The following is a 22,289-nucleotide window of genomic DNA, read 5'->3' as shown; positions in this document are numbered from 1 at the left end:
TTTCGCAGTATTATGCATTAACTGTACGAGTGTAATTCGCGGCGCCTCGTAATATTTATTTCCGCAAACTTATTAACACTGATGATGCAGATTTTTGTACCTGGCAATGCGAAATGGATAAGGAGCGAGCGCATACACATAGTCACACACACAAACGCATACACGCGCGTGCACCTATCCAATGTGCAAGAAAAAAAAAAGAAAGAGAAAGGACAGTGCTCCAGGGTACGTTCCGTGTAAAGTGCTTCCAACAGAGCTTGGACGCAAATATTCATTTCACGCATTCGAGTCGGGAGATGGAAGAGAAAGACAAATAAACAGGACGAGAGAAGTGACGCGCGAGAACGTATGTGAAGAGTATTATTCGTGCAGCTGCTTCTGTCGCATTGCATTTTCCACTGGTGGATGAATCATTTAATACAGGAATGCAACGAGCTTATTCATTTTGATTAATTATCCTATAAAGTAGAGAGCAACAAAAAGACAGATAGATATATATATATGTATATATATATATATATGAAAAAAGAGAAATAGAAAAAGGGAAAATTAAAAAGTACCGCGGTGTATGATTTTTTTTAATAAAAAAAATAATAATAATTAAAAAAAATTTTTTTTCTCCGCAATACTTCACTGGATAAAAAAAAATTTGCAGAAAAAGTTATTTTAAATCAGTATTATTCAATTCTTAATGTTACACGTATAAGTTAAATATGTAATGTATAGAAAAACTAGAAGCTAAATTTATTTTAAATTATTAATTTAATAATTAAATTAAATTGAAGACTAAAGGATTATCTACGTCTGTTTCGTGGTCGCATTTAATTTGATAACTGGTAGTTACTTTCGTCACGTTCTTTCATTATGTGTGGAAAGCTCGAATTTTTAGAGGTATTTTCGAGTGTCGTTAAAGCGGAGAACACGTGCATTAAAAAAAGTACGTAGGAGGCGGGACAGATCGGTAATTAAAAGTCCGCGTAACAGACATTTAATCGAATTTCAACGTCGTCAAAGTGTCGCATTACTACAGACGTGCAGTCTGAAAGGAACGCGTCGATATTTGTTAGCGAGACGAACATGAGGAGCGAAGAGGTACCAATCAGATAACCAATCTGTGGCGTAAGCGCGCGTGTGCTATTAATGAACTCGTAATTAAATCGCAGACTTGGCTAATGACATATCTAGCAGGGAATCATGTGTGAGAGTCTCACTTTAGTATATTACATTTTATTCGCAAAATTATTGCTTTCATCGATAATTTATTCGACCGATAAATTAGCCTGAAACAAGATAAACGTTTAATCTGTTGATCAATGTGATCATAAGTGAGTGGAACGTTACATCTTTATTTATTTTTTTTTCTTTTGTTATTTTTGCAATTACTGTGTAATTATTGCGCGATATATGTATATATATATATTTTTTTTTTAACGTTGGTATAATTTAAAATAATACGTAAAATATTTTGTAATCTAGAGTGATCCTTCTGCGAAAGGGGTGATTCTGTCCGCATTAAAATTAATCCAGTAGTATTTAAAATAAAATAAAATAAAGTTATTAATACAAGTGTAACGAAAAATAAAAGTTGATGTTTTTCAAAGATACATCTTTTTTGTTATAAAGTAGGGTTCTCGGGTGATTTAATTTTATCATGATTGATCGAGTGCTCGGTATTTTTCGAAGCGTTTACTTCTCAATAACTACAAACAAGAGTGTCCGCTTCAATTTATTCATGCACCATATTATTGATTATTGAATTGTGTCAACACCTGGTAAGCATCTCCCACAGGTGTGTATCTCAGTGGCGGTGCGTATGGAAACGTTAGAATAGATGATAGCGATTAAATGAAGAGTAGGTTCGTAAGTCCGCGTGCTCTTGGGAAATTAAGATCGAGGTGCACGAGTTAAGAGAAAGCGAGCAATTTCGAAATCTCCACTCGCTTAAGTCGTCACGAATTTTATTACCGACGAAAAAATATCCGTGAAATATTCGCGAATATTATTGTCAAGCTAATGATAAGAGAAAAAGGGGAAATTATTTCTGCAAGTTTTATCTGCAATTGCCAATATTTACTGCTCTCGACGATTATTTATAGATGTGTTTTCCGAGCTTTTATTTAAAAAGTTTTTGCAATTCAATAATGTTGTTTGCGAATATATTTAGATAAAGTTATTATTTAATTAACTAGAAGAAACCATGTGCGCGCTACGCGCGCGCTATTTTCTAAGAGACCCATATTACAAACCACAAAAAAAAAATTATATGACTTACCAATCTGCATGAACTTCAGCGGAGTTGTAAAGTTCTGCCGGTGACTGTAACATAAAATGATAAATATTAATGTAGACGTGCTGAAAACAGTTAATGTTTAAACAAAAAATAATTACACGTTTGTCTTTGATTTTTTAATAAAAATAAATAAAAATAAAGTTAATAAAATGACAAATTTAAGAAAAGAATTAAGTCTCACCTAAAAGTTGCTCCGCCCATGCATGATGCCCTTCCCGGACCTGCTCCTCCTCTCAGATGGGACGTGTCGAGCCATCCTTCCGCGCACGAGACACTCGCGAACGCACTTCCGTAAAAAAATAATCGTAAAAAAACGCTCGAAAACTAGCGGCACTCCCGAAACGACCGACGAACCGGCTGCGGTTCGTATCTCTATAGTTTCGGCGTGCGACACTTCTTCTTCCACTTTTTTTCAACGGAGATGTCAGGCTGGTGCTCCTTTGACGAAAGTCATCCTCTGGATAGAGATCCCATCTGAAACAAAAAGTTATATTTGATTAGTAAAAATGACGAAAATTAAACGTGCTGCGTTACAAATACCCGACCCGTACACGTGATCGATCGCGAAGGTTCGCATCAGCTAATATTGTATATTAATATACAGTTTATCCACGACAGCCGATCGGCCGGCACATACCTACGTTTTACGTGATCTCCGCGTGAGATGTGTACGTCGCACGTGCGACCGATCTCTACTCTCGGTCACTACGCAGCTATAAAAATACGTTAAGACAGATTTTCACGCTTCGCATTCCTACATCACGAATAAATATCTCCCGAATCTATCGCGGACTGGTCGATCAAAACCCTCTTCCCTTGAGTCTGACTCTACTCGTCGATACTTCGTTTACGGCTAAAAAACGCAAATTTAATGTACACGTACACGAGATTTTAATTTACTTTGTATCAAAAAGACGTAGTCGCCGGTACGCACAATTAATCCGGGAAGGTAATTCACGCCAGATTAAGTGTCTCTGGCCCGTCGATTGTGCGTAGATCTTTAATACGTACGGAGCACGTGCTGCGTACGTACGTTTCGCTCAACCGCTGGAGAAGGACAGAGCGAGAGTGAGGGTAGTAGGGGAATGTAGCTCGCACGCGGCACGTACGCCGCTCACCCTTATCTTTTTTCTTAATTAGTAGAACAATTACTAGAACCTCAAATCTCCGACTTGTCAGCCGACGTTGACTCTCGCTTGGCGTGGAGCAAGCCAAGCGAGAGAAAACTAATCAGCGTCGGTTTTAAGCGGTAATAATTAACAGTTAATTTACGCGTTACACCAATTTTTTAAGACAGGATAGGATCACACACGGATTAAATATTGCCATTAAACAAATGAGTAACATAACGGCGTTTGATGACGTCGAGCGCCTGCATGGAAAATAGCATTAAGAGCACATATTTTTTCTTTTTTTTGTATTTTCTCTTCTTTTTAAATTCGAGATACGAATATCACTGTTACGTCACGATTCGATGGGATGATCAAGTATTTTCACAACGCTAATATGCCAACACATATTCAATTACTGCGAAACAATTACAGTTATTACTCACAACAGAGTTTCTCGGTAGCTGGTATATCCTTAGGGAGCTAACCACGCGCGTGATTGCGATCATTACCGGTACAACGTCTAATTATTACGTCAGGTTTATTTATCCCCACGCGATATCGAGAATCATTTGTTAGTTAGTACGCTTATTATTACATATATATTTTTCTATGCTACTTGCTTTCTATATACGTATCCGATAAACTTTTCTCGTCGTTTGTCACGCGGTTTGATGATCGACGCAACATTTAACACACGCATACGTGCGATCCTACATTTGCATTTATTTATAATTTTTATACATTTATATTAACCTTAAAAATTAATAATAGTAAAATTTATAGTCAGAAATTGTATAAATCCGCACGCATACACGTATACGCGCCCGCGCATGTGGAATTAGCAACATTATACTAATTAAAACTAGGACAAAGTTCTCTCACCGCAAATTAATAGTTTATATTATGTACAAGAAACTTCCGAAGTCAGTATATCGTTAATTCCCCAAGAATAATTACGAAATTTCAGGACGCACTCCATGATTCTCTCGCGGCACCCATTATTATTTGAGCAGCTTTACGCGATAAATGGAAGCGCGTTAATAAGTTTTACAAACTTGCTACAGCGAAACGTCGTTACGAAAGTAGTCGATCATTATTACAAACTAAAAGTGATTCACTGTCGACTTGTCATTAAAAACGGCGAACCAGTTGGGCCGACAGGCGCGGAGGAATCCGCGGCTTTACATCCGATATTTATCTCATCAAATTTGAAGGGTCGCATTAAAACGCAAGAAGGTATCTAAAGTGTGCGGTGTCACCGAGGCTGACACATCGACGCCACTCGCTGTTGCTCTTGCTTCCGTTACTCGATAGCTTCTGCCGCGATACATCCGGTCGTTTCTCAAGCACGGACGACCTCTTTTTCCGCGTATCGATTCATCCGGCGTTTTTCCTCGCGGAGTTGTGAATAATGCAGCGCGGGCGACAGTTGCGCGCCCGTTCGCGCGATCTAGACCTCCTGGATTCTGAAAAATTACCGTGGATTCTGGTGAACTCCTCTCCGAGATCACTCGGGCGCATATATGACGAGATTGTCCGAATATTTATATTTAGGTAGCGGCAAACCGTGGAGGGAGCGCGCGTTGCACCGAGTTCATTGAAAAACACGACTACGCAAACGTTTCGCGCGCAGGGAAAATATTAGTTTCTCTCGTGATATTCGTCCCGCGTAAGATTTATATACGTGTAACCGTGCGGAATGTACATGTATATTATGCACCGCGATTACTTATATAACGTACGCGCAATTACAAATGTTCCTCCCTCTGTTATCGCACAATAAACGTTTTACTTTGCGCTCGCTCGCCGATCGATGTAACTTGAATAAAAGAGGACTGTAATGGCAGTTTTCTTCGCGAGAACGTTTAACGGAAACGGCACGCTAACTGCGATCTATTGGGCTTTCAGAAAACGCCAGTCGCTGGTGCTGGCCGAATGGTACTTGGGACAATTATTCGAATTATTCCATGTGCCGCGACGTGCGGCTGCCGACCATCGAGCCTGGAGTAGAAATCACGACCACGTTGTATTTCATCGGCTACAGCCTCTCCTTGTTCACCCTAATAATGGCAGTCTGCATATTTATCTATTACAAGTGAGTCGAGTCTTGGATACGCGAACCCGACATTTCTTACAGCCTGCTGGCCGCCGCTATTTTTTTTCTAAGATAACCGAGCCGTGAGATTAACAATATTCCTTGACGACATTTAGCCTTTCGACGCTATTTTCGCGAAACTAATCACTCTCCGCTTGTTTTGTTCTTTTACCCTGTTAAGTACAACCGGTTTATTTTTATTAATTTATTTTTTCAAATATTTATTAACTTGGTAACTTTGAATAAGAACGACATGGAGGCAAGTTTATACGCATGAATTACGAGGAAAGGAGGAAAAAAGAAAGATAAATTGAGCTGCCAATTAGTTGTAGACAAGAAACGAAAGGGTCACGGATTTTTCTAACTTTGAACAAATTATATCAGATATTCCGACGTTCTCTTATTTTCTTCAACTTACTGTATTTTTTCTTTGTTTCTTTTCTTTTTTTTTTTTTTCTTTCTTTCTTATCCGTGATCATTTCCGGTACGGCACAGCACGAGGCGAATAAACGGAGTTAAGAGGTGTATAACGTTAACACTTTGAATTCTGCGAGTTGAGTTTTGCTCGGCCGTTTCTATTTGTTTCTTAATTGAGATCGCTCCAGGCACCTCGCGTACTAACTAATCTAAATTAACTGTATACCACGAAAATACAATATTCTTCCAGTTTCTCACAGGACTTTAATTGCTTCACGTTCTTTTCCATAGAGAGTTGCGATGTCTCAGAAACAACATACACACGAATCTAATGTTCACTTATATCCTGGCTGATTTGACGTGGATTTTAACTACTGTGATGCAGGTAATATATGTAGAAAGTCTTAATAAATAATTTCTCATTGAGAGAGATTACACTGTAGATATACATACGTGTATGTTAATACGTTATCAACCGCATCTTGTTATTAAAATGCGCTTATGGCAAATCTTTGTTAATTTATAAAGTGTTAATTACGCACTAATCCTTTACGATCTCGTAATGACGACCGAATGACGTTTGACTTGGATTTTAAAATTCCTTCTCTTTAATTTAAATTCTTCAAATAATTAATAATTTCAATCTATTATACACCGCGTCGTCGTATGAAAATATTTTAAACTTAATGAAATGTTGCTGCGTGACACGCGCGCCGCACATTGTAATATTAATTCCACCGCGCTTTAACTGCTATAATTAATTTATTATGAAGATAAAGAGCGAGAGGGTAAATGAGAACGAAGAGGAAAAAACAAGAAAAAAAAATTGAGATACGTAAAAATAGATCTGAACAATTATTTACGAATTTTGATTGTTGTAATATTTAACTTGGATAAAGTCGTTTACGTTTACAGCGTTTTTAACACGCAAAATTTATTATTGAAATATGTTAATTTATTCGTTAGTAAGTAAGAAACGTTTACTGATAATCTTTTACATAAATTTTTTTTTGGAATAATTTAGTTTTTCAACATTAACACAAAACAAAAAAAAAAGTTAAAAGGGGAACAAGGAAATTTTTAAAAAAGGGAATAGTGGGAACGTGGCAATGACACGTTAGTCTTTATTAATGTCTGACGGAGAGAGACGAGCAGAATGCTAAAAAGCTTTCCCATCTGTCAGATCAATTGGCTCGCTAGGGTGTGTCACTTACTTGTTTGAAGTCGCAATAAATCGACCCCAACTTACACTCTCCTCACATAAATTGTACTCTATTAAAAGCTGCGTTTTTATAATAGAATATTTTTACAATAAAAAAAGTTCTCTATATCTTCAAAACAACGATATAATATTAATTCAGTCGTCAGGCAAAGATTGACGAATATTAATAATAATAAAATAGACTCGTAATCTCGGAGCTTTCTTTTGACTTTTTCAAATATCTTTAACGTACACTTTCCTTTTAATATCTGACGTATATCGATTAAAAAGAAAGCTTTAAACTTGATACGCTAGATCCGGAGATATAAGCAAAAGAATAAGTGCGGCCAGGATAGTGTTCCGTTTGTGGATCAATAGGATTAATATCAAAGCTATCCTTAGTATACGTGAGCATTCTCTCTTGGGATTTAATAATACAACATGATCTTTATCATTTCCAGGTATCGACACAAACGGATATACCAACTTGCGTAACACTCTTCTCGCTTCTTCATTATTTCCACTTGACAAACTTTTTCTGGATGTTTGTCGAAGGTGAATTACAATTTTTAAGAAATATATAACACAAAGCGTAGTGTACAGGTCTACGTGTCACCGTCATCGTCATCGAGCACTGTATCTAGCGATATCGTTACTCCGGACAATCGCAAGGAAGAAGATCACAAGGGCCTTGGCAAAAACGTCGCTTGCCTATCTTAAGACTATCGTTTTACAATTTAGAAACACGCGCGCACGTGCCAAGGATTTCAAGTATAATACGCTCGAGATATTATTGCGTGTCTGTCATCGCTGTTTCGTGTTACAGGTCTGTATTTGTACCTGCTGGTCGTGAAGACATTCACCGGCGATAATATCAAGCTGAGACTCTGCCTAATGATCGGCTGGGGTGAGTGAGCGAGAGGAAAAGATAAAGAGTCATCGAGTCGAGTCGACAGGATGTTAAACGTAATGACGATTAAACAAATAGGTAATCAGACTAATAGATAAATCAACCCAGGTATCCCGGTGCTCGTGATAGCCATGTGGGGAATTGCCAAGTTACTGGATCAGAAAATCATGAGCCACGTGATGAATCAGGCTAATCAGGTATGAATTTAAACGAGAAGCTACCTCTACCAGCGAATTTCCGCGCGAGAAATCTTTCATTTCCCGGCAGTGATGGCCGTGACAGGCAGTGATAACGGACAGCGTTATCGAAAATACAGCGATCGAAAATTTCAGTCACGATTACCTATTAACGTACTGCATCCAAACATGTGACAAGGATGTCATGAGACACGCGGGGTAGATAATAGGCAGAACGTTTCTTCGCAGAAAACGAGACGATATTAATTTATAAAAAAATATACACGAGTGATATTGAACACTTTTACCTTAGCTTGATCCGCGTAAACTCTTGCCGTATTTTTTATTTTATATTATCACTCATTTATTTCCGCGTTGAGTCCTTATAAATTTTTCAAATTTTATAGATAATTAAATATAAAAAAATTTTTTAATATGAAGTTATATTTATTCCCATCGAACTATAAACGGTGCATCGTAAAAATGAAAGGAAAATAGAGGTAGCGAGAATATTTGCTGCTTTAAATAGAGAATGCGTAAGAATGAGTGAAGCATGGTGAGCGAACTGTATGACCGAACTAAATTTGATCCTATCTTTAGCTTCAAAGTTTACTCATAAAAATCGATATCGCAACCCTGTACATTAATTACAAACATTACGTCGCGTTGGCAGGAAGTGGCGCTTTGGAGGCACTGCCCCTGGATGATACCACACCCGTACGATTGGTTTTATCAAGCATCTGCTGTAATAGTCCTAACGGTGAACATGGTCTTTCTTTTTATGATTATGCGAGTGAGTATACAATTATGTATTGTAGTAAATCTACTATTCTTCAAGCGCTACTCGTATGCATATATGTATATATTTTAGTTGCTTGAGAGAAAATCACTGAAAAAAAAAACTTCTGTACTCTATTTCTCTCATGCACAACGCTTTTTACTTATTAATTTATCTATTTGAATGACTGGTAGTCTTATAAAATAGTTTAACATTTATCTGAATACAATGGTGAACGATAATAATCTTGTAATTAATTTCGTTAATAAAAATTCGAGGACGCTGATTAACAGTGTTGAGAGTCAGTAATTAATTAACGATTTACAAAGCGATATTTGTAACATGTGTTGGTTCTTTTATCTTTGTCTTTGATACTCGAGATGGATGCTCATGATTCGACACCAGAATCGTATCAGATATTGTTGTCAGAGAGCGAATAAAATGATGCGTATGTGACGAATAATGTTTCAATTTGACGTAATTTGACACGGTGATTCCATGCGGAGAAGTGCGATAAAATGACCGTCCGACGCGACCGTCATCCAGCGCGAAATTGCACAGTGAAACTTCTACTCTTACAGGACGTATCTTACGGAACGATGAAACTTGGAGATGAACTTTTAGCTTGTTGAAACTTGTTAATTAGCCGCATGAATGATAAGATGTTCGTTTTCGTTGAAACAAGCACGAGAGAAAGGGAGAACAGTTATGCAATAGTTATATAGAATATTATAATTTTTTTTTTAAACTCTAAATTGAGATATAATTGCGTTTAACGCAGGTGCTGATAACGAAACTCTGGTCATCCAACAACGTGGAGACACAGCAATATCGAAAAGCCAGCAAAGCACTCCTGGTGTTGATACCACTTCTAGGAGTAACGTATGTCCTAGTCATAGCTGGACCGACAGAAGGCCAAGTCGCAAATGCATTCTCTTATGCCCGCGCGATTCTGCTTTCTTCGCAGGTAAAAGTTATAAAAAAAAAAAAGAAAAACATGAAAAAAAAAAAAATTATTAAACGTTCTAATTTTATTAATAATAAATTAAAGTTTTCACGATCTCTAGTAGCATAACTTCAATGAAGCAATATATATTGAGTAATAATTGAAAGAGATGAACTCGGAGCGAAAAGTGACAAATAATAAAGATGACGTAACTTTTTCTTTTTTTTTTTGTTTCAGGGATTTTTCGTGGCATTGTTTTACTGCTTTCTCAATACCGAAGTGCAGAATACGGTTAGGCATCATTTCGCACGATGGAGCACCTCACGAAATCTTGGCACCCGCCGGAGGTATTATAACAATTGGTCCCCTCGTTCGAGAACGGAGAGCATAAGGTACTCGTTACACGTGCGCGCGTACCTTATGTTAATTATCACATACACGTAATGCATAGCATAAAATATAGGACAAGATTAATCTTTTTTTTTATGTAACATGATGATTAACGTAAAAATTGCAATTATAATTGAAAAAAATGTATAACTCCTCGAATAACTTATCGATTCGTTTATTTTACACTTTTGCTTTACTTATGTCTATGTCGACCAATGCAGATTAAATTTAATTTTACTTTCTTTTTTATTTTCTTCTAGTTTGAAGAATTAGAAAGATACAAAGTAAGAAAATTACCTGGATTAAAGTTAATCTACACGGAATAAAATAGACATCAGTAACAGAGATTTTGCGAATTTATAATCTCATCTCAGGATTGTTATATGACAATTCTCGATTCTCCACTTGATTCTCTATTTTCTTGTCATCAATCGCAGACTATGCCAGCCCTCGAATCCATATCGAAAACGGGAGTCTACGGTAAGTGAGACTACTACTACAACAGTGATAGGCCTGAATTCCACAACCACATTCCTCGACAAATCCAAAGGAGTTATTTCGGAAGATCTTAATGAATAAGACTAAATTCACGAAAGAAAGAGAGATATATATATACAACAGAAAGAAGAAATTCGAAAAGAATTTTGAAGAATTTATAATGTTACATTGACCGTAGTCTTTGTCACTCATTATTAAATATAGCTTTAATGATATTAAAAGAATGATATATGTGTACACGTGTGTGTGTGTTGCGTATGCATAGATAAAATTAGAATCTCGTACCACTTGAAGAACTAGACGAATTAAAATAATTACGATTCGTCCATAAAACATGTTAAATTGCAAATTGTAAATATTGCTTGACTTTAGTACAATTCTCGTCGTCGTTATTGCAAGCATTACTTGGATGAATGTCGTAACAAAACGTACGTGGCGCTTGGCTTTTAACATTGAATGCTGATTGTGAATGAGAAATAACGACAATTACAGAAAAAAAAAAAGAAATCGTGAATCTTCACCGTTATTTTTTCACTCAGCGGTGACCAAATGCATCACCTTGCAATGCCTATTCAAGTACCTCTACTTATAAATTTTATGAAAAATATTTATATTAAAAGATTTTCATACGTACATCGAAGAAAGATTGTTGCATAATCACATCTTAAAGACACAAAAATGTAAAAAAAAAAAACCTAATTGTTAAGGATTTTTTTTTTTTTTTTTTTTGCGCACATAATTTGAACAGATTTTAGATAAAATTATATCTTTCATATAAAATACAAAACAGTCTACAAATTTTAGTAAAACTTCACAAAACATTTACCACATGTATGTATATATGCGTATCAAGTGTGGGTTTGCGTGTAATATGCATATACACACATAAACTTGTGAAAATGCAAACCATATCGTTCATTTATAACTACACGCTTTGCAAAATCTTTGGACAATGTAATAAACTTAACGTTAATATATAAAATTCGATTTTTAAGAATGTCTCATTCTGAATTTTACATTTCAAACATACATAGATGTAATATGTGTAATTGTCTAAATAAGTATTTCACAAAGATATTTCGTTATGTACAATAAAATAAATCCGACCATTTCGTGTTCCTTTATAAAAATTTTGTATGGTATTTTTTAAACTTCACTTTTCTGAACATTACATATATATAGCACAAAATTTATTACATATCAGTTATAAAACATAATTATTCGATCATCTATTTAATCCTAGAATAAGAACCACTAGTGATAAAGTACAAATTAATAAAATGTACACATTAAACTCGTTAAATTAAAAATAAATGGCTACAATTTTAACATTTTCAATATTATGCACTCACATATCTATTTACTTTTTAAATTCTGTTTGTAAAACATTGAAATTTACATTAAAAAAATATTCCTGTTTAATTCCATAAAAGTATATCAATTATTTAGAAAATGTAATGTAGAAAAATTATTAAAAAATATTTTGCGTTTAAATACCTACTTTCCGAAAAAAAAACTTTTGTTTGAATACATATGTGCTCCGTAAAGTACAAATGTCAATTTTGCTGTTAGCAATAAAATTAGATAAAATATATTAGAGAAATATTTATAAAATTGTAGTAAGTATTCTAGGATAAAACAAACGTGTATTTCTCGTTTTATTAAGTAGGATTTCTCGCAATGTATAGTTGTTAGTTACTGTTTATGATAATGAATCATTTTCTTCTCTATCATTTTTTCTATTTCTCCCTTTCTTTCCCTATTTTTTTTCTCTTTAAAACTAAATATTTACGTATATATATTATTGCAACAAAAAATATGTAAAATGTTAAAGAAAATTTTTTCAAAGGTTTTAGTAACATATACACGATTCTTTATATTATGTTATCACGAATTATATGAAATAAATTAGGTTCGTAAAATATTACTCCATAAAATATTATACTAATAAAATAAAATAATTCTTTTTGCATTAGTATTGCAACTTTTCAATGCTCACAAAATAATATTGATTGGATACTTCCCATTTGTATAACTTTTAACAATGCTTAAAATTGATAAAACTCGAATATCGAATATGTAATATGTACGTAAAGTTCTAAATAGCTTATAAAATATAAAACATATTTTTTTTTTATTAATATTGCATGTAATGACTAATAATTGCAGTAAAAATTGGTTAATAGATAGAAATTAAAAAAAAATTAATTTTATTTATAATTTTGATTTCATTTTTTAGATATATTTATATATAACAAATTTCACAATACAGATACAACTTTTAAGTAACACTTTTAAGTAATTTACCACCAATCAAATTTAATTTATATATTTTTTTTTTTTTTTTTTTATGTACAATGAACTACGAAATAGAAAGTATCCAGTAACCATAAAGAAATCTTTTTTATGTATTTAAACTTTTTACATTTGTCTACATTGATAGCTGTTTCAATAGCAGAAGTGACCATAGTTTTTTTTCTCCATTTCTTTTAATGAAATAAAAACTAACAATAGTTTGTACAAGTTTTATAATACAAATATATTAAGATAATCCAGTTTATGTACCGTATGTTATATGATTTAGAGTTACAAGTCCTTGCTCAGGACTCGATTCTTTCTTGTACAAGGCAATCCTTTCTGTTTAAGGGCATTAAAAAATGTTTTCAGTTCCTCTCTTTTTTTCTTTCTTGCTATTCCATGCTCTGTACTGGGAAAAATTAAAATCTACAACATTTTTCCCTTTGTGTACAAGCACAATACACTTTTTATTTAAATTTAATTTGACGTTGATCGTGAGGTGTCTTCATGATTCTGATATCTTGGTTTGCCATGAGTAAAAGGCAGATACCTGTACCTAATCATATGCTGTAAATAAAGTAAAATCCGCGTTAATTTAAGCATCTTAATTTAACTTAATTAAAAAGAATATATTGTTCTTACCTTTATTTGCCGCTTCATTGTAATGCAGAACAATGTTATGAAATACATAACGAGTATTGGCCAAAATACTGGTATATTAAAGCAATCGAATAAAGTACATAGCATGGCAACAACTGTAGATTTTGTTACTGAGTACCAAAATTTAAATTCGGGTAATCTTCTAATAAATGGCCTGAATTCCTCGTTTGATCTAGTAGGTAATTCTGGCCCATCTGCATCTATAATTTTATTTCAAGATAAACTAATTTTGTAGACAACTCTGTGTTGTGTAAGAACTAAACATATACACATATAGCTTGTATTTTTAAAGTGTACAAGTTCCATTTTAAACACATTTTAATACAGCTTTAATTTATTCATGTATAATTATTATACACATACCGTGAAAAAATATATAAAGATATAAATACACAGATATTAATGTAGCTTAGTTACCATCAAAATCCATGGCAGGATCAATTTTTGGAGTGAGGAATGCTATGAATAAATTGAGGTGATAAATTCCTAAGGCATACGTGACAATATACCATCCCTGCAAATACAAAAGTGTTTTGTAATATTACACAATGTTACTGCAAAAAGTCAAACTTGTACATTAATAAAGACTATCATACTTGAGAGAGATATATACGTAGAACAAAAAGTACTAATAAGAATAAAGCAAATATCCATCGAGATATTGTATGAGGAGTCCATAGATCTAGGTATCTTTGATATATCTGCAATATAAAAGAAAAAAAGATTTTAGGCTGCATAATTCAACATCTAAAATAGAGTAAAGTAAAGCAAACTGATTGCAAACACATGTTACATAAAGTATTAAATATTAGATAAATTATTTATCTGACAAATTCAAAACTGATATTAACCTGTGATACTCTTATTATCCCTTGTCTAAAACCGTTTTTTTTCACTGAACCAAAGTCTTCATCCTGCATCATTTTCTTTTGCTGTAATCAAGACACTTTATTGTAAATTATAAATGCTTCAAACCTATTACAAAGTTAAAAAAATGACCAATATACATCAAGAAATAATTCCTTTTTCAAAGTTCTATCATGAATTCTCTTAATACAAAGTGAATTGAAGATTGTTATCAAGTTGTTTCAACAAAGCAATTTGCTTGTTCACCAGTTAGTGGTGGTAGACACCCAGGTGAAAAAAGGAACACATGTACAGATTACGCTGATGTAATTAGTTGTTTAAAACTTAAAGAATAAATCTTCTTGCCCTTGGGTTACTTCCACCAACACGAATTGAGTTTAATCTCGATTTGAAGTTGCTTATCTTATTCCCATTATCAGAATAAGTAAGAAACAAAAAGTAAGTTAAACAGAGATAAAGTAAATTGACAGAAACAGGCTCTGGAGAGCTTGTTAGAACTTTCGTGGTCTCGGCTCGCCCAGCTGCGAGACAAATAGTCCCCGAACGCTGATGACAGAGCAATTAACACTTGGCCGATTACAAGGGCCACATTAACCAATCCTAACCTCTTTTCCGCACTTATTTCAACGACGAAAAGCCGCATGATCTGGCGACTCCCGCGCAATTGTTTACCTGCGATACTTTTCTGCGCCGTCTTTACCACTGCAACACTCGCCTTGCGTCGAATATTTTCCTTAAAAAGAAACCAAAAATTATGTATATTCGTGTACGTGCACGCAATGTGGACCCACATATAATATAACACGTCACAACATCAATGACATACCACTGGACGTCCCGTATAATGTGGCAGGCTGGCGAAGCGCGGAACAGACCGGATCCGCCGAATAGGTGCACTTTTGCGCGAAAAACTAACGGAGAAGGCGGCGTGGATGCGTTATCGAACTACGTGCCAAGTGGCTAGTGCTGGATCAGTGCTGCTGACGACTGCAGTGACCGCTTGACACGGAACGCACGGCACGGAGATCAGCGCACGAGTTTTACACTCGCGATGTATAACTAATTGTAAGCTGAACTGAGCGCACGACGTGACGTGACACAGCGGCTGCGCTGCGCTTCACGGTGACCATACGCGCGCATTCATCTATAATCTAAGTGACGTCCACTGTGGAAAATGCCCGCGTATAAGCGCTCTACGGAACGTAGCCGGCGTCCTACAAGTGTGTATGCGTGAAGGATACTACGTGTATTCGCCGTCGTCCGTCTGCTCCTCTCGAGTGCAGCTCGTTGGTGCGGAGTTCTGGCGGGGCCTCTTCCTTTTTCAAATAAATTGGCTGCACATCGGAGCTTTCTGCTCCGTACGTACGATAGATATTGTATCACACCCTCTTGAATGCCGAAGAACATTAAGTCGAGGTAAGTCGGGAAACGCTTTTAAGCTTTTCAACATTTTATTTTTGCAATATTTACAGTCGTGGATCGGTTGCAACATTTTTTTTTATTTTTTTTTATTTATTATTTTTATCTGTTTTTTTTTTTTTTTAAATAAGGTTAGGAACGCGTATTCAACTTTTGCCCTCGAATTCGAAGCTGAATCGAAAGCAATGCCCGATCACGTCGAAGAATTTATTGGGCTTATCAGTATTTTCTATTGAAACGTGGCAAATACGAACCATTTCTTTCGCTCGTGCACTTCGTAGTTTTGACACTTTTTCTTTTTTACACCCTGTTTATTAATAAAGGATATTTTTGCTTTTTTGTTATACAAAAACGAGAGAACAGAGCGAAGAGGGTAAATGCGTTTTGACGTTAAATTAAAAAAAAAAAATAAAATAAAGCACAATGTACGATAATCGTTGCCGTAACAATAATGCTCACATTAAGCGATAATACAGTTATTTCCTTGATGACGCATCTTCCCGGTCTTTGAGATGAATCCCGGACAGCACTGATCCTGTTGCGTCAATAACTGAGAAGTGCTGCATTCGCTATTAATCGGTGCCGCGCACTCGTTCCCGCTGTTGCTTGCAGTCGCAGTCGCGTCCGTGTTAGTTTTTCGCATTTGTGGCGTAAAGTCCAAGGATAAATTAGACTCGTCTTCGGAACTTTGCGAGGACGAGGATGAGGTAGCATTTATCTTTACTTCCGGTCTTATGTGCAAACTTGTCGATGGTTTTTCCACGCGAGGCGACAAGTTGTCCCGATGCTGACGGAAATGCTCCTCCGTGTCATTCAAGAGAGAACTGAACATGTCTGGCATATTCCTGATGCCTACCGCACCCATAGAATTCGATCGACATTCTGCAACCATCCAGAAAACATTTATTTCTTTATATACATAATATAAAATACATAATAATAATGCCTAGTTAGTTTCGAATACAATTTGCAATAAAATAAAATTTAGGAAAGAAAATCTTACCTCGCACTTCGACATTCTTCGTCGGCGAATTTGCAACTGATCGTCGCGCAACATCTTGAAAAGTAATGGGCGAATATATCCTTCTCTCCTCCGAGAAGAATCCTGAGGATCCTGGCGGCGTCGGGGACGACATCTTCGACGAGTCTCTACGTAGGGCCAGCGCGTCCCCCGAAGTCGATTTGTCCAATATGTTTGTGTTTATCATACCTATCGCTCCCGTTGACGAAACCTTTTTATCGGAGGTTTTGTGCCACTGGGGAGGCTCTTGTATAGTGATCCCCTTAGTCATGGCAGAACGACGTTCTCGCTTTTCCAACCAATAGGTCTTCATTGTGCCTGGTACAATATATCGGTAGAATTGCAATACGATAGAATTATCCTCAACACGTCTCGATAAAGCCTTAAAATTAAATACATTAACGACCAGAGAGATCAGGTTTTACATCTCCGTGAAAACAACATAAAACGGAATTAAAGGGTGGCCTTACCTTTTCCCTTTACCTCAATTTCTCCACGTTCCTTAACTTTGTACGAGGGCGACAGCAATTCTTGAGTAGATTGAGATATATGTATCTGCATAGCTTGGCTTGTCGCTTCCATGCGGGCTGCTGTGTTGACAGAATCGCCGAAAAGGCAGTACCGTGGCATCTTCAAACCGACGATACCAGCCACAACCGCGCCACTGTGAATACCAACGCGTATTTGAAGATGATTTCCTAAAAATTATGTTCTCTTTAGTGCAGTCTCAATTCTGTGCTACAGAACTCGTGTAATAGTAAAATGTAGTTAAATGCACTGAACGCACACACCTGTTGAACGATCCTTAAGATCGGTTATCGCTTCAACCATATCAAGCGCCATATCGCATACGCGATCAGCATGATCGTTTTCTTTTACTGGTGCACCAGAGACCACCATGTAAGCGTCACCGATAGTTTCAACCTTGAATCGAAAGAATTATGTAATGATTTTGTCATTAAAGTTACTTTTTCTAACTTAATATTTCAGAAGATCTGGAGAGTACCTTGTAAACTCGATTTCGTTCAGTTAAAGTATCAAACAAAGAATACATAGCGTTTAACATAGACACAACCTCCATCGGTGAGATCCTACTACAGATTTCAGTAAAAGTCACCACGTCTGAGAACAGGATTGATACACTGTCGAACATCTGCAAAAATTTATTAGGTGAGAATGTTTAACGATTTTCTTTGTTAATACAATATAAAGGTATTTATACCTTAAGCTTTAATAATTATTATTTGATTTTAATTTCAATCCACGTTATTCTTATTAGTCATACCTCGCAAGTATCAATCGGACTTTCACCGTTTCTCAAACGGTCCGCGACCTGTTTGGGAATCATTTGGTATAATAACTCATCCGTACGCTTCATTTCTTCATCCAGTTTTCTCATAGATTCCTCTAGTTTTTTACTCTTAAGCTGTTCTTGATCTAACGCCAGTTTTAACTCCACGGATTGTTGAGTCCCAGCGAGCATGAGGTCTCTATTAAATCGTTAAATTAATAGTCAGATCGATTGCTTGAGTTGAAACTTAATTATTATTTATTATTATGGGTGGAAATTATAATTATTAAAAAAAAAAAGTTTACCGGCTAAAATCATGCATCGAGAGATCGTTTATATAAAGGCCTGTGGCTATCAAAGCGTTCAGATCGGGCATGACAGGTGTACCAAGATACATCATCATTTTCCAATTGTCCATGTATATCATTTGACCTAAAAAAAAAAAAAAAAAAAAAAAAACAAAACAAAAGTTTTATAATTTTATTAAAGAAAAATTAATATTTTGTATAACAGCCAAGTTTTTTTTTATAATTATTAATTAAATTAAAATTTAAAATTGATAAATATAAGCTTACCCTTTAATCGTAAAGTCTTATCTTCTACCGTTTCAAGTTCGTCGCTCAAGAGAATTTCGTTTCTGTGCCGCTCGTTTAATCGTTCCGTAAGAACAGGCTCGACGGTAACCAACTCGAAAATGTTGTTTGTTCTGTTTAATATCTAAATTACATAAAATTATTCAGTATGGAAACGACTTGAAATTATACTAATTGCCTGGAATTGGAGAACTTTGCAAATTTCCAACGAGTTATAAAACTTTTAATTTTTTTTGTTACGTTTTTTCTTACGTTTATTAAATTTACCGATTGAAATTTAAACGCAATAAGCGGCCGAACCAAATCGAAGAAGTACGTAATCTTCTTGCCAACTAGATCTGGCAATATGACCATTAGCGAATTGCCGATGCTCCTAACAACCATATCTGATCTGTAACATAATTTTTAAAGAATTTTATTACTTCTCATATGAATCATTGAATTGTAATCAGTAATTTTTTATTTAATTATTTATAATTTAAGACTCACCCAAAAACTATACAGAAAGGAAAGATCTCAAAAAGCACGCACGCTCCAATTGGCAAATGTTTCTCCTCACGAGTCATCGCGAGCGATGCTAGGGTAAAGGCGCGATTATCGAATGTAAGTTGAAAGGTCACATGTACAGTGTCAAAAAGCACCTCTTCATGCACCAGCTCGATCTGTAGCTCTTTGTGATAGAAGTGTCGAGCAACTTCCCTTATTTGACCCATCGTATAGTAGACGAAACCTCGACGTTTGCTTCGATAGTGAAGAGTCAACCCTGCACATTCGTCAGTTTTTAAAACTTAGAATCTAAAATATTACATAGCGCGTGGACATAAAATGCCTTCTAATATTCTACTTCAAATTTCTCGAAGTATAATAGTAATAGGCATTGCGCGTGATTTGATAAATATAATAATATTCATATTAATGCAAAAAATTAATTTTAGTAATTTTTTCCAGGACATACACGAAGCAGCTAAGACTTACCTTGACGGGTCTCATTTTCACAAATGAACGAAGGCGCTCGCATTCTCGGATAAGAAAACTTAAGGTATTCATGAAGGTTGTCTAGACCATTGAGAAAGTCCCTTACGTGTCGTCCAAGCACTGAGAGTACACGATCATAACCGTATTGTCCGACGAATCCTACAAAGTGCACACCCATTTGATCGAAGAACTCCTTTTCTGTTACGCCGAGTACCTGAGTACAGTAAGTACACTTTAATTTTTTAAACAATTATTCTGAACGAATAAACAAAATTTTTTTTTTCTTTTAAACGTGTTAAAATTAAAATTGCTCTATATGATATATTCTGCATTTAAGTATCCAGTCTTTATGTTTTTATAGCGGCTGAAAATTTATAACTAAATATTTAAAAAATATTTCATATTAAGGCAAAACGTACAATCTTTTTTTTTATAAATTCTAAATTTATTTAAACATATATTTGATTAAAAAGTTAATACTTCAGACATACTTGAATTGCTTTTTTCGCTAATCTGGGTATCAGATTTTCCGGATAGACTTGATGAACGCTAAAGCTCGGCTGATCTACGGACGCCTGTCTACGGATCTCCTCCCATCTATCTTCACCGTAAACCTGCCTTATGTATTCGGCCAGGTTCTCCAAGATTAGACCGTACATGTTTATTTCACAATTCTGTCAAACCTGCCAAAGTAACACAAACAATTTTTTATTAATGCAACGTCGCACGAGATTTTTTTTCTTAATTTTCAGTATCTTGCAAATTTTTATTCACTATGATTATTGACCTCGCTCAAAGGATGATTACTCCCCTAAAAGGGTAAGGTCTGCATGTAGTGGGATTGGTCCCTTGAATTCAAATCAACATATGGATAAGAGGACGATTATTATTAGATCGTTCATAATTTCACTCACGTATGTCGGCTCATCGATGACATACGTGAGTGCGCCGTTGATTTATTTAAGACGTTTCAACAATATCAATAAGTTTGGGCTTTGGCTCGCGTGCCGAAAACATATTTCTCGATTCGAAGCAGACGATTTCAATTATAATTGTCTTAAACGTAACCGTAGATAGCAAAATCATAAAAATGATTTTATTACGTTGTATCACGAATATTATACTATTTGGAGAATTGGAGAATATCATATGTGCGTTTAGGAGAAAGAGAAATTTTTTTTTTAACCGCACGATAAAAAAGATATAAGATGTCCTTGTTTTCAAGGATCTGATGATATCGTGGTGTTGAATAAGATAAAGACTTTGATTTTTTTAGCTCCATCTCTCTAGCTTGCTCCATTTTGAGTAAACAGATCCCTTCAGCCGCACATGAGTTTTATTACCATTAAAAAATATATTTAAAAAAACGGAAAATCGATAACTTTTACATATTCCTCATTTCGATTTATACCCCGTTGTAAAATATGAATATCTTATAGACGTATGCAGATATGCAATTTTTTTTAATGAATTTTATTTTATATTGTCTTTTTACAGACACTCGCACGTCTAAAGGAAATTGATGAATCGTGCAAATCAAGTCCACTTATTCCATTGATATCGTATAGGACAGATCTCATGGAACTTGTGCATCGGGCATCTGCGCTTCTATTTATATGAGGTAACTTTCGCAAGAGCGTAAAGCCGCTAGAAAAATACCCTGAAATAAACACTCGCCGATCTTATATTCTATCTAAAGGGTATAAGTTTTCAAATATATCCAAGTTATTCCGACTTTTTTTTTTTGACCGCTCGAGATTACACTTTTGTACGAGGCCGACATTACATTTTGAAGATTAAAAAATTATTAGCACAGCATCTCAGTAAAACGTATCAAGATATTTTTAATTAATAATTTTTTTTTTGTTAGAACACTTTCACGTATAAGCTATCAATATTTCTCTATTCTATCCTTCAGAATATATTTTATTGCTGTATCGTGTAATTAATTTGAGATAGGAAGTTTAATTAATTGCTTGCGCACTGAATATATATGTGTGTATATACAGTTTAATAAAAGAGCAACAGTTGCACGTGGTAGTATTTATTTCCTTGCACACCCACGTGAGTACGTAACAAATAACAGACATGTGCAGAATGTATCGTCTATCGTGCAACTATTGCTCGCCAGCTATTCAATTATCATAAATGCATGATCACTTTGTTAATATTTTTACTCATCAATAAACAGGTGTCACGATAGAGTGAACTCACTTTGCCCAAGCTGATCAACAGTGCACCCTCTTGCAAGTCCGTCGTCCGTCCACTGAAGATGCTGCTGGCCGCGGAGTCAACGCATGGAAAGACGAAAAGGAGTTCAGGCGTTCAGTTCAGGATGGAGCACCTATCTTC

The 22,289-nt window shown here is 35.3% G+C and overlaps 3 protein-coding genes and 1 long non-coding RNA gene across 12 annotated transcripts in view; 2 read left to right on the top strand and 2 right to left on the bottom strand.

The window, feature by feature from the left end:
* The window catches only part of Dh44-r1 (Diuretic hormone 44 receptor 1), a 22,780-nt gene extending 10,629 nt beyond the window's left edge, over positions 1-12,151 (top strand). For 4 of the 7 annotated variants that reach the window (XM_070656059.1, XM_070656060.1, XM_070656062.1 and 1 more), the window contains 9 exons: positions 5,311-5,497; positions 6,206-6,299; positions 7,577-7,670; positions 7,942-8,022; positions 8,134-8,222; positions 8,875-8,994; positions 9,761-9,946; positions 10,163-10,317; positions 10,753-12,151. In XM_070656059.1, coding sequence (XP_070512160.1) covers positions 5,311-5,497; positions 6,206-6,299; positions 7,577-7,670; positions 7,942-8,022; positions 8,134-8,222; positions 8,875-8,994; positions 9,761-9,946; positions 10,163-10,317; positions 10,753-10,894 — 1,148 coding nt within the window. In that variant the 3' untranslated portion in view covers positions 10,895-12,151. Of the gene's footprint in view, positions 1-5,310; positions 5,498-6,205; positions 6,300-7,576; positions 7,671-7,941; positions 8,023-8,133; positions 8,223-8,874; positions 8,995-9,760; positions 9,947-10,162; positions 10,318-10,575 lie in introns of all 7 variants that reach the window. The other 3 variants (XM_070656063.1, XM_070656065.1, XM_070656064.1) reach the window with 3 other exon arrangements.
* Positions 11,930-15,544, bottom strand: LOC139102294 (protein RER1). Its single transcript, XM_070656098.1, has 7 exons — positions 15,465-15,544; positions 15,311-15,371; positions 14,623-14,703; positions 14,368-14,472; positions 14,189-14,285; positions 13,754-13,971; positions 11,930-13,678 (listed from the first exon to the last, which is right to left on the bottom strand). Exons 3-7 carry the CDS (start codon positions 14,692-14,694, stop codon positions 13,589-13,591), a joined length of 582 nt encoding a protein of 193 aa, XP_070512199.1. The 5' UTR covers positions 14,695-14,703; positions 15,311-15,371; positions 15,465-15,544; the 3' UTR covers positions 11,930-13,588.
* Gyc88e (Guanylyl cyclase at 88E) lies at positions 15,464-22,289 on the bottom strand. Of its 2 annotated transcripts, none has more exons than XM_070656033.1 (13): positions 22,152-22,289; positions 20,429-20,620; positions 19,938-20,151; positions 19,452-19,725; positions 19,215-19,353; positions 18,945-19,086; positions 18,675-18,801; positions 18,364-18,568; positions 18,085-18,231; positions 17,870-18,002; positions 17,549-17,776; positions 17,061-17,396; positions 15,464-16,939 (listed from the first exon to the last, which is right to left on the bottom strand). In XM_070656033.1, exons 2-13 carry the CDS (start codon positions 20,594-20,596, stop codon positions 16,518-16,520), a joined length of 2,535 nt encoding a protein of 844 aa, XP_070512134.1. In that variant the 5' UTR covers positions 20,597-20,620; positions 22,152-22,289; the 3' UTR covers positions 15,464-16,517. The 2 variants fall into 2 exon arrangements, with proteins under 2 accessions (XP_070512134.1, XP_070512135.1); XM_070656034.1 differs by having other exon boundaries at positions 16,118-16,939; positions 19,230-19,353.
* LOC139102305 (uncharacterized) lies at positions 15,943-22,249 on the top strand. Of its 2 annotated transcripts, XR_011545677.1 has the most exons (6): positions 15,943-16,054; positions 18,069-18,248; positions 19,446-19,565; positions 19,911-20,160; positions 21,435-21,558; positions 22,129-22,249. It is a non-coding gene; the product is annotated as an uncharacterized lncRNA (long non-coding RNA). The 2 variants fall into 2 exon arrangements; XR_011545676.1 differs by lacking the exon at positions 19,446-19,565.

The sequence above is a fragment of the Cardiocondyla obscurior genome, linkage group LG04, assembly GCF_019399895.1.
Source record: "Cardiocondyla obscurior isolate alpha-2009 linkage group LG04, Cobs3.1, whole genome shotgun sequence".
Taxonomy (NCBI): domain Eukaryota; kingdom Metazoa; phylum Arthropoda; class Insecta; order Hymenoptera; family Formicidae; genus Cardiocondyla; species Cardiocondyla obscurior.
The sequence above is the reverse complement of the archived record's forward strand: the minus strand, read 5'-3'. Positions and strand labels throughout refer to the sequence as shown.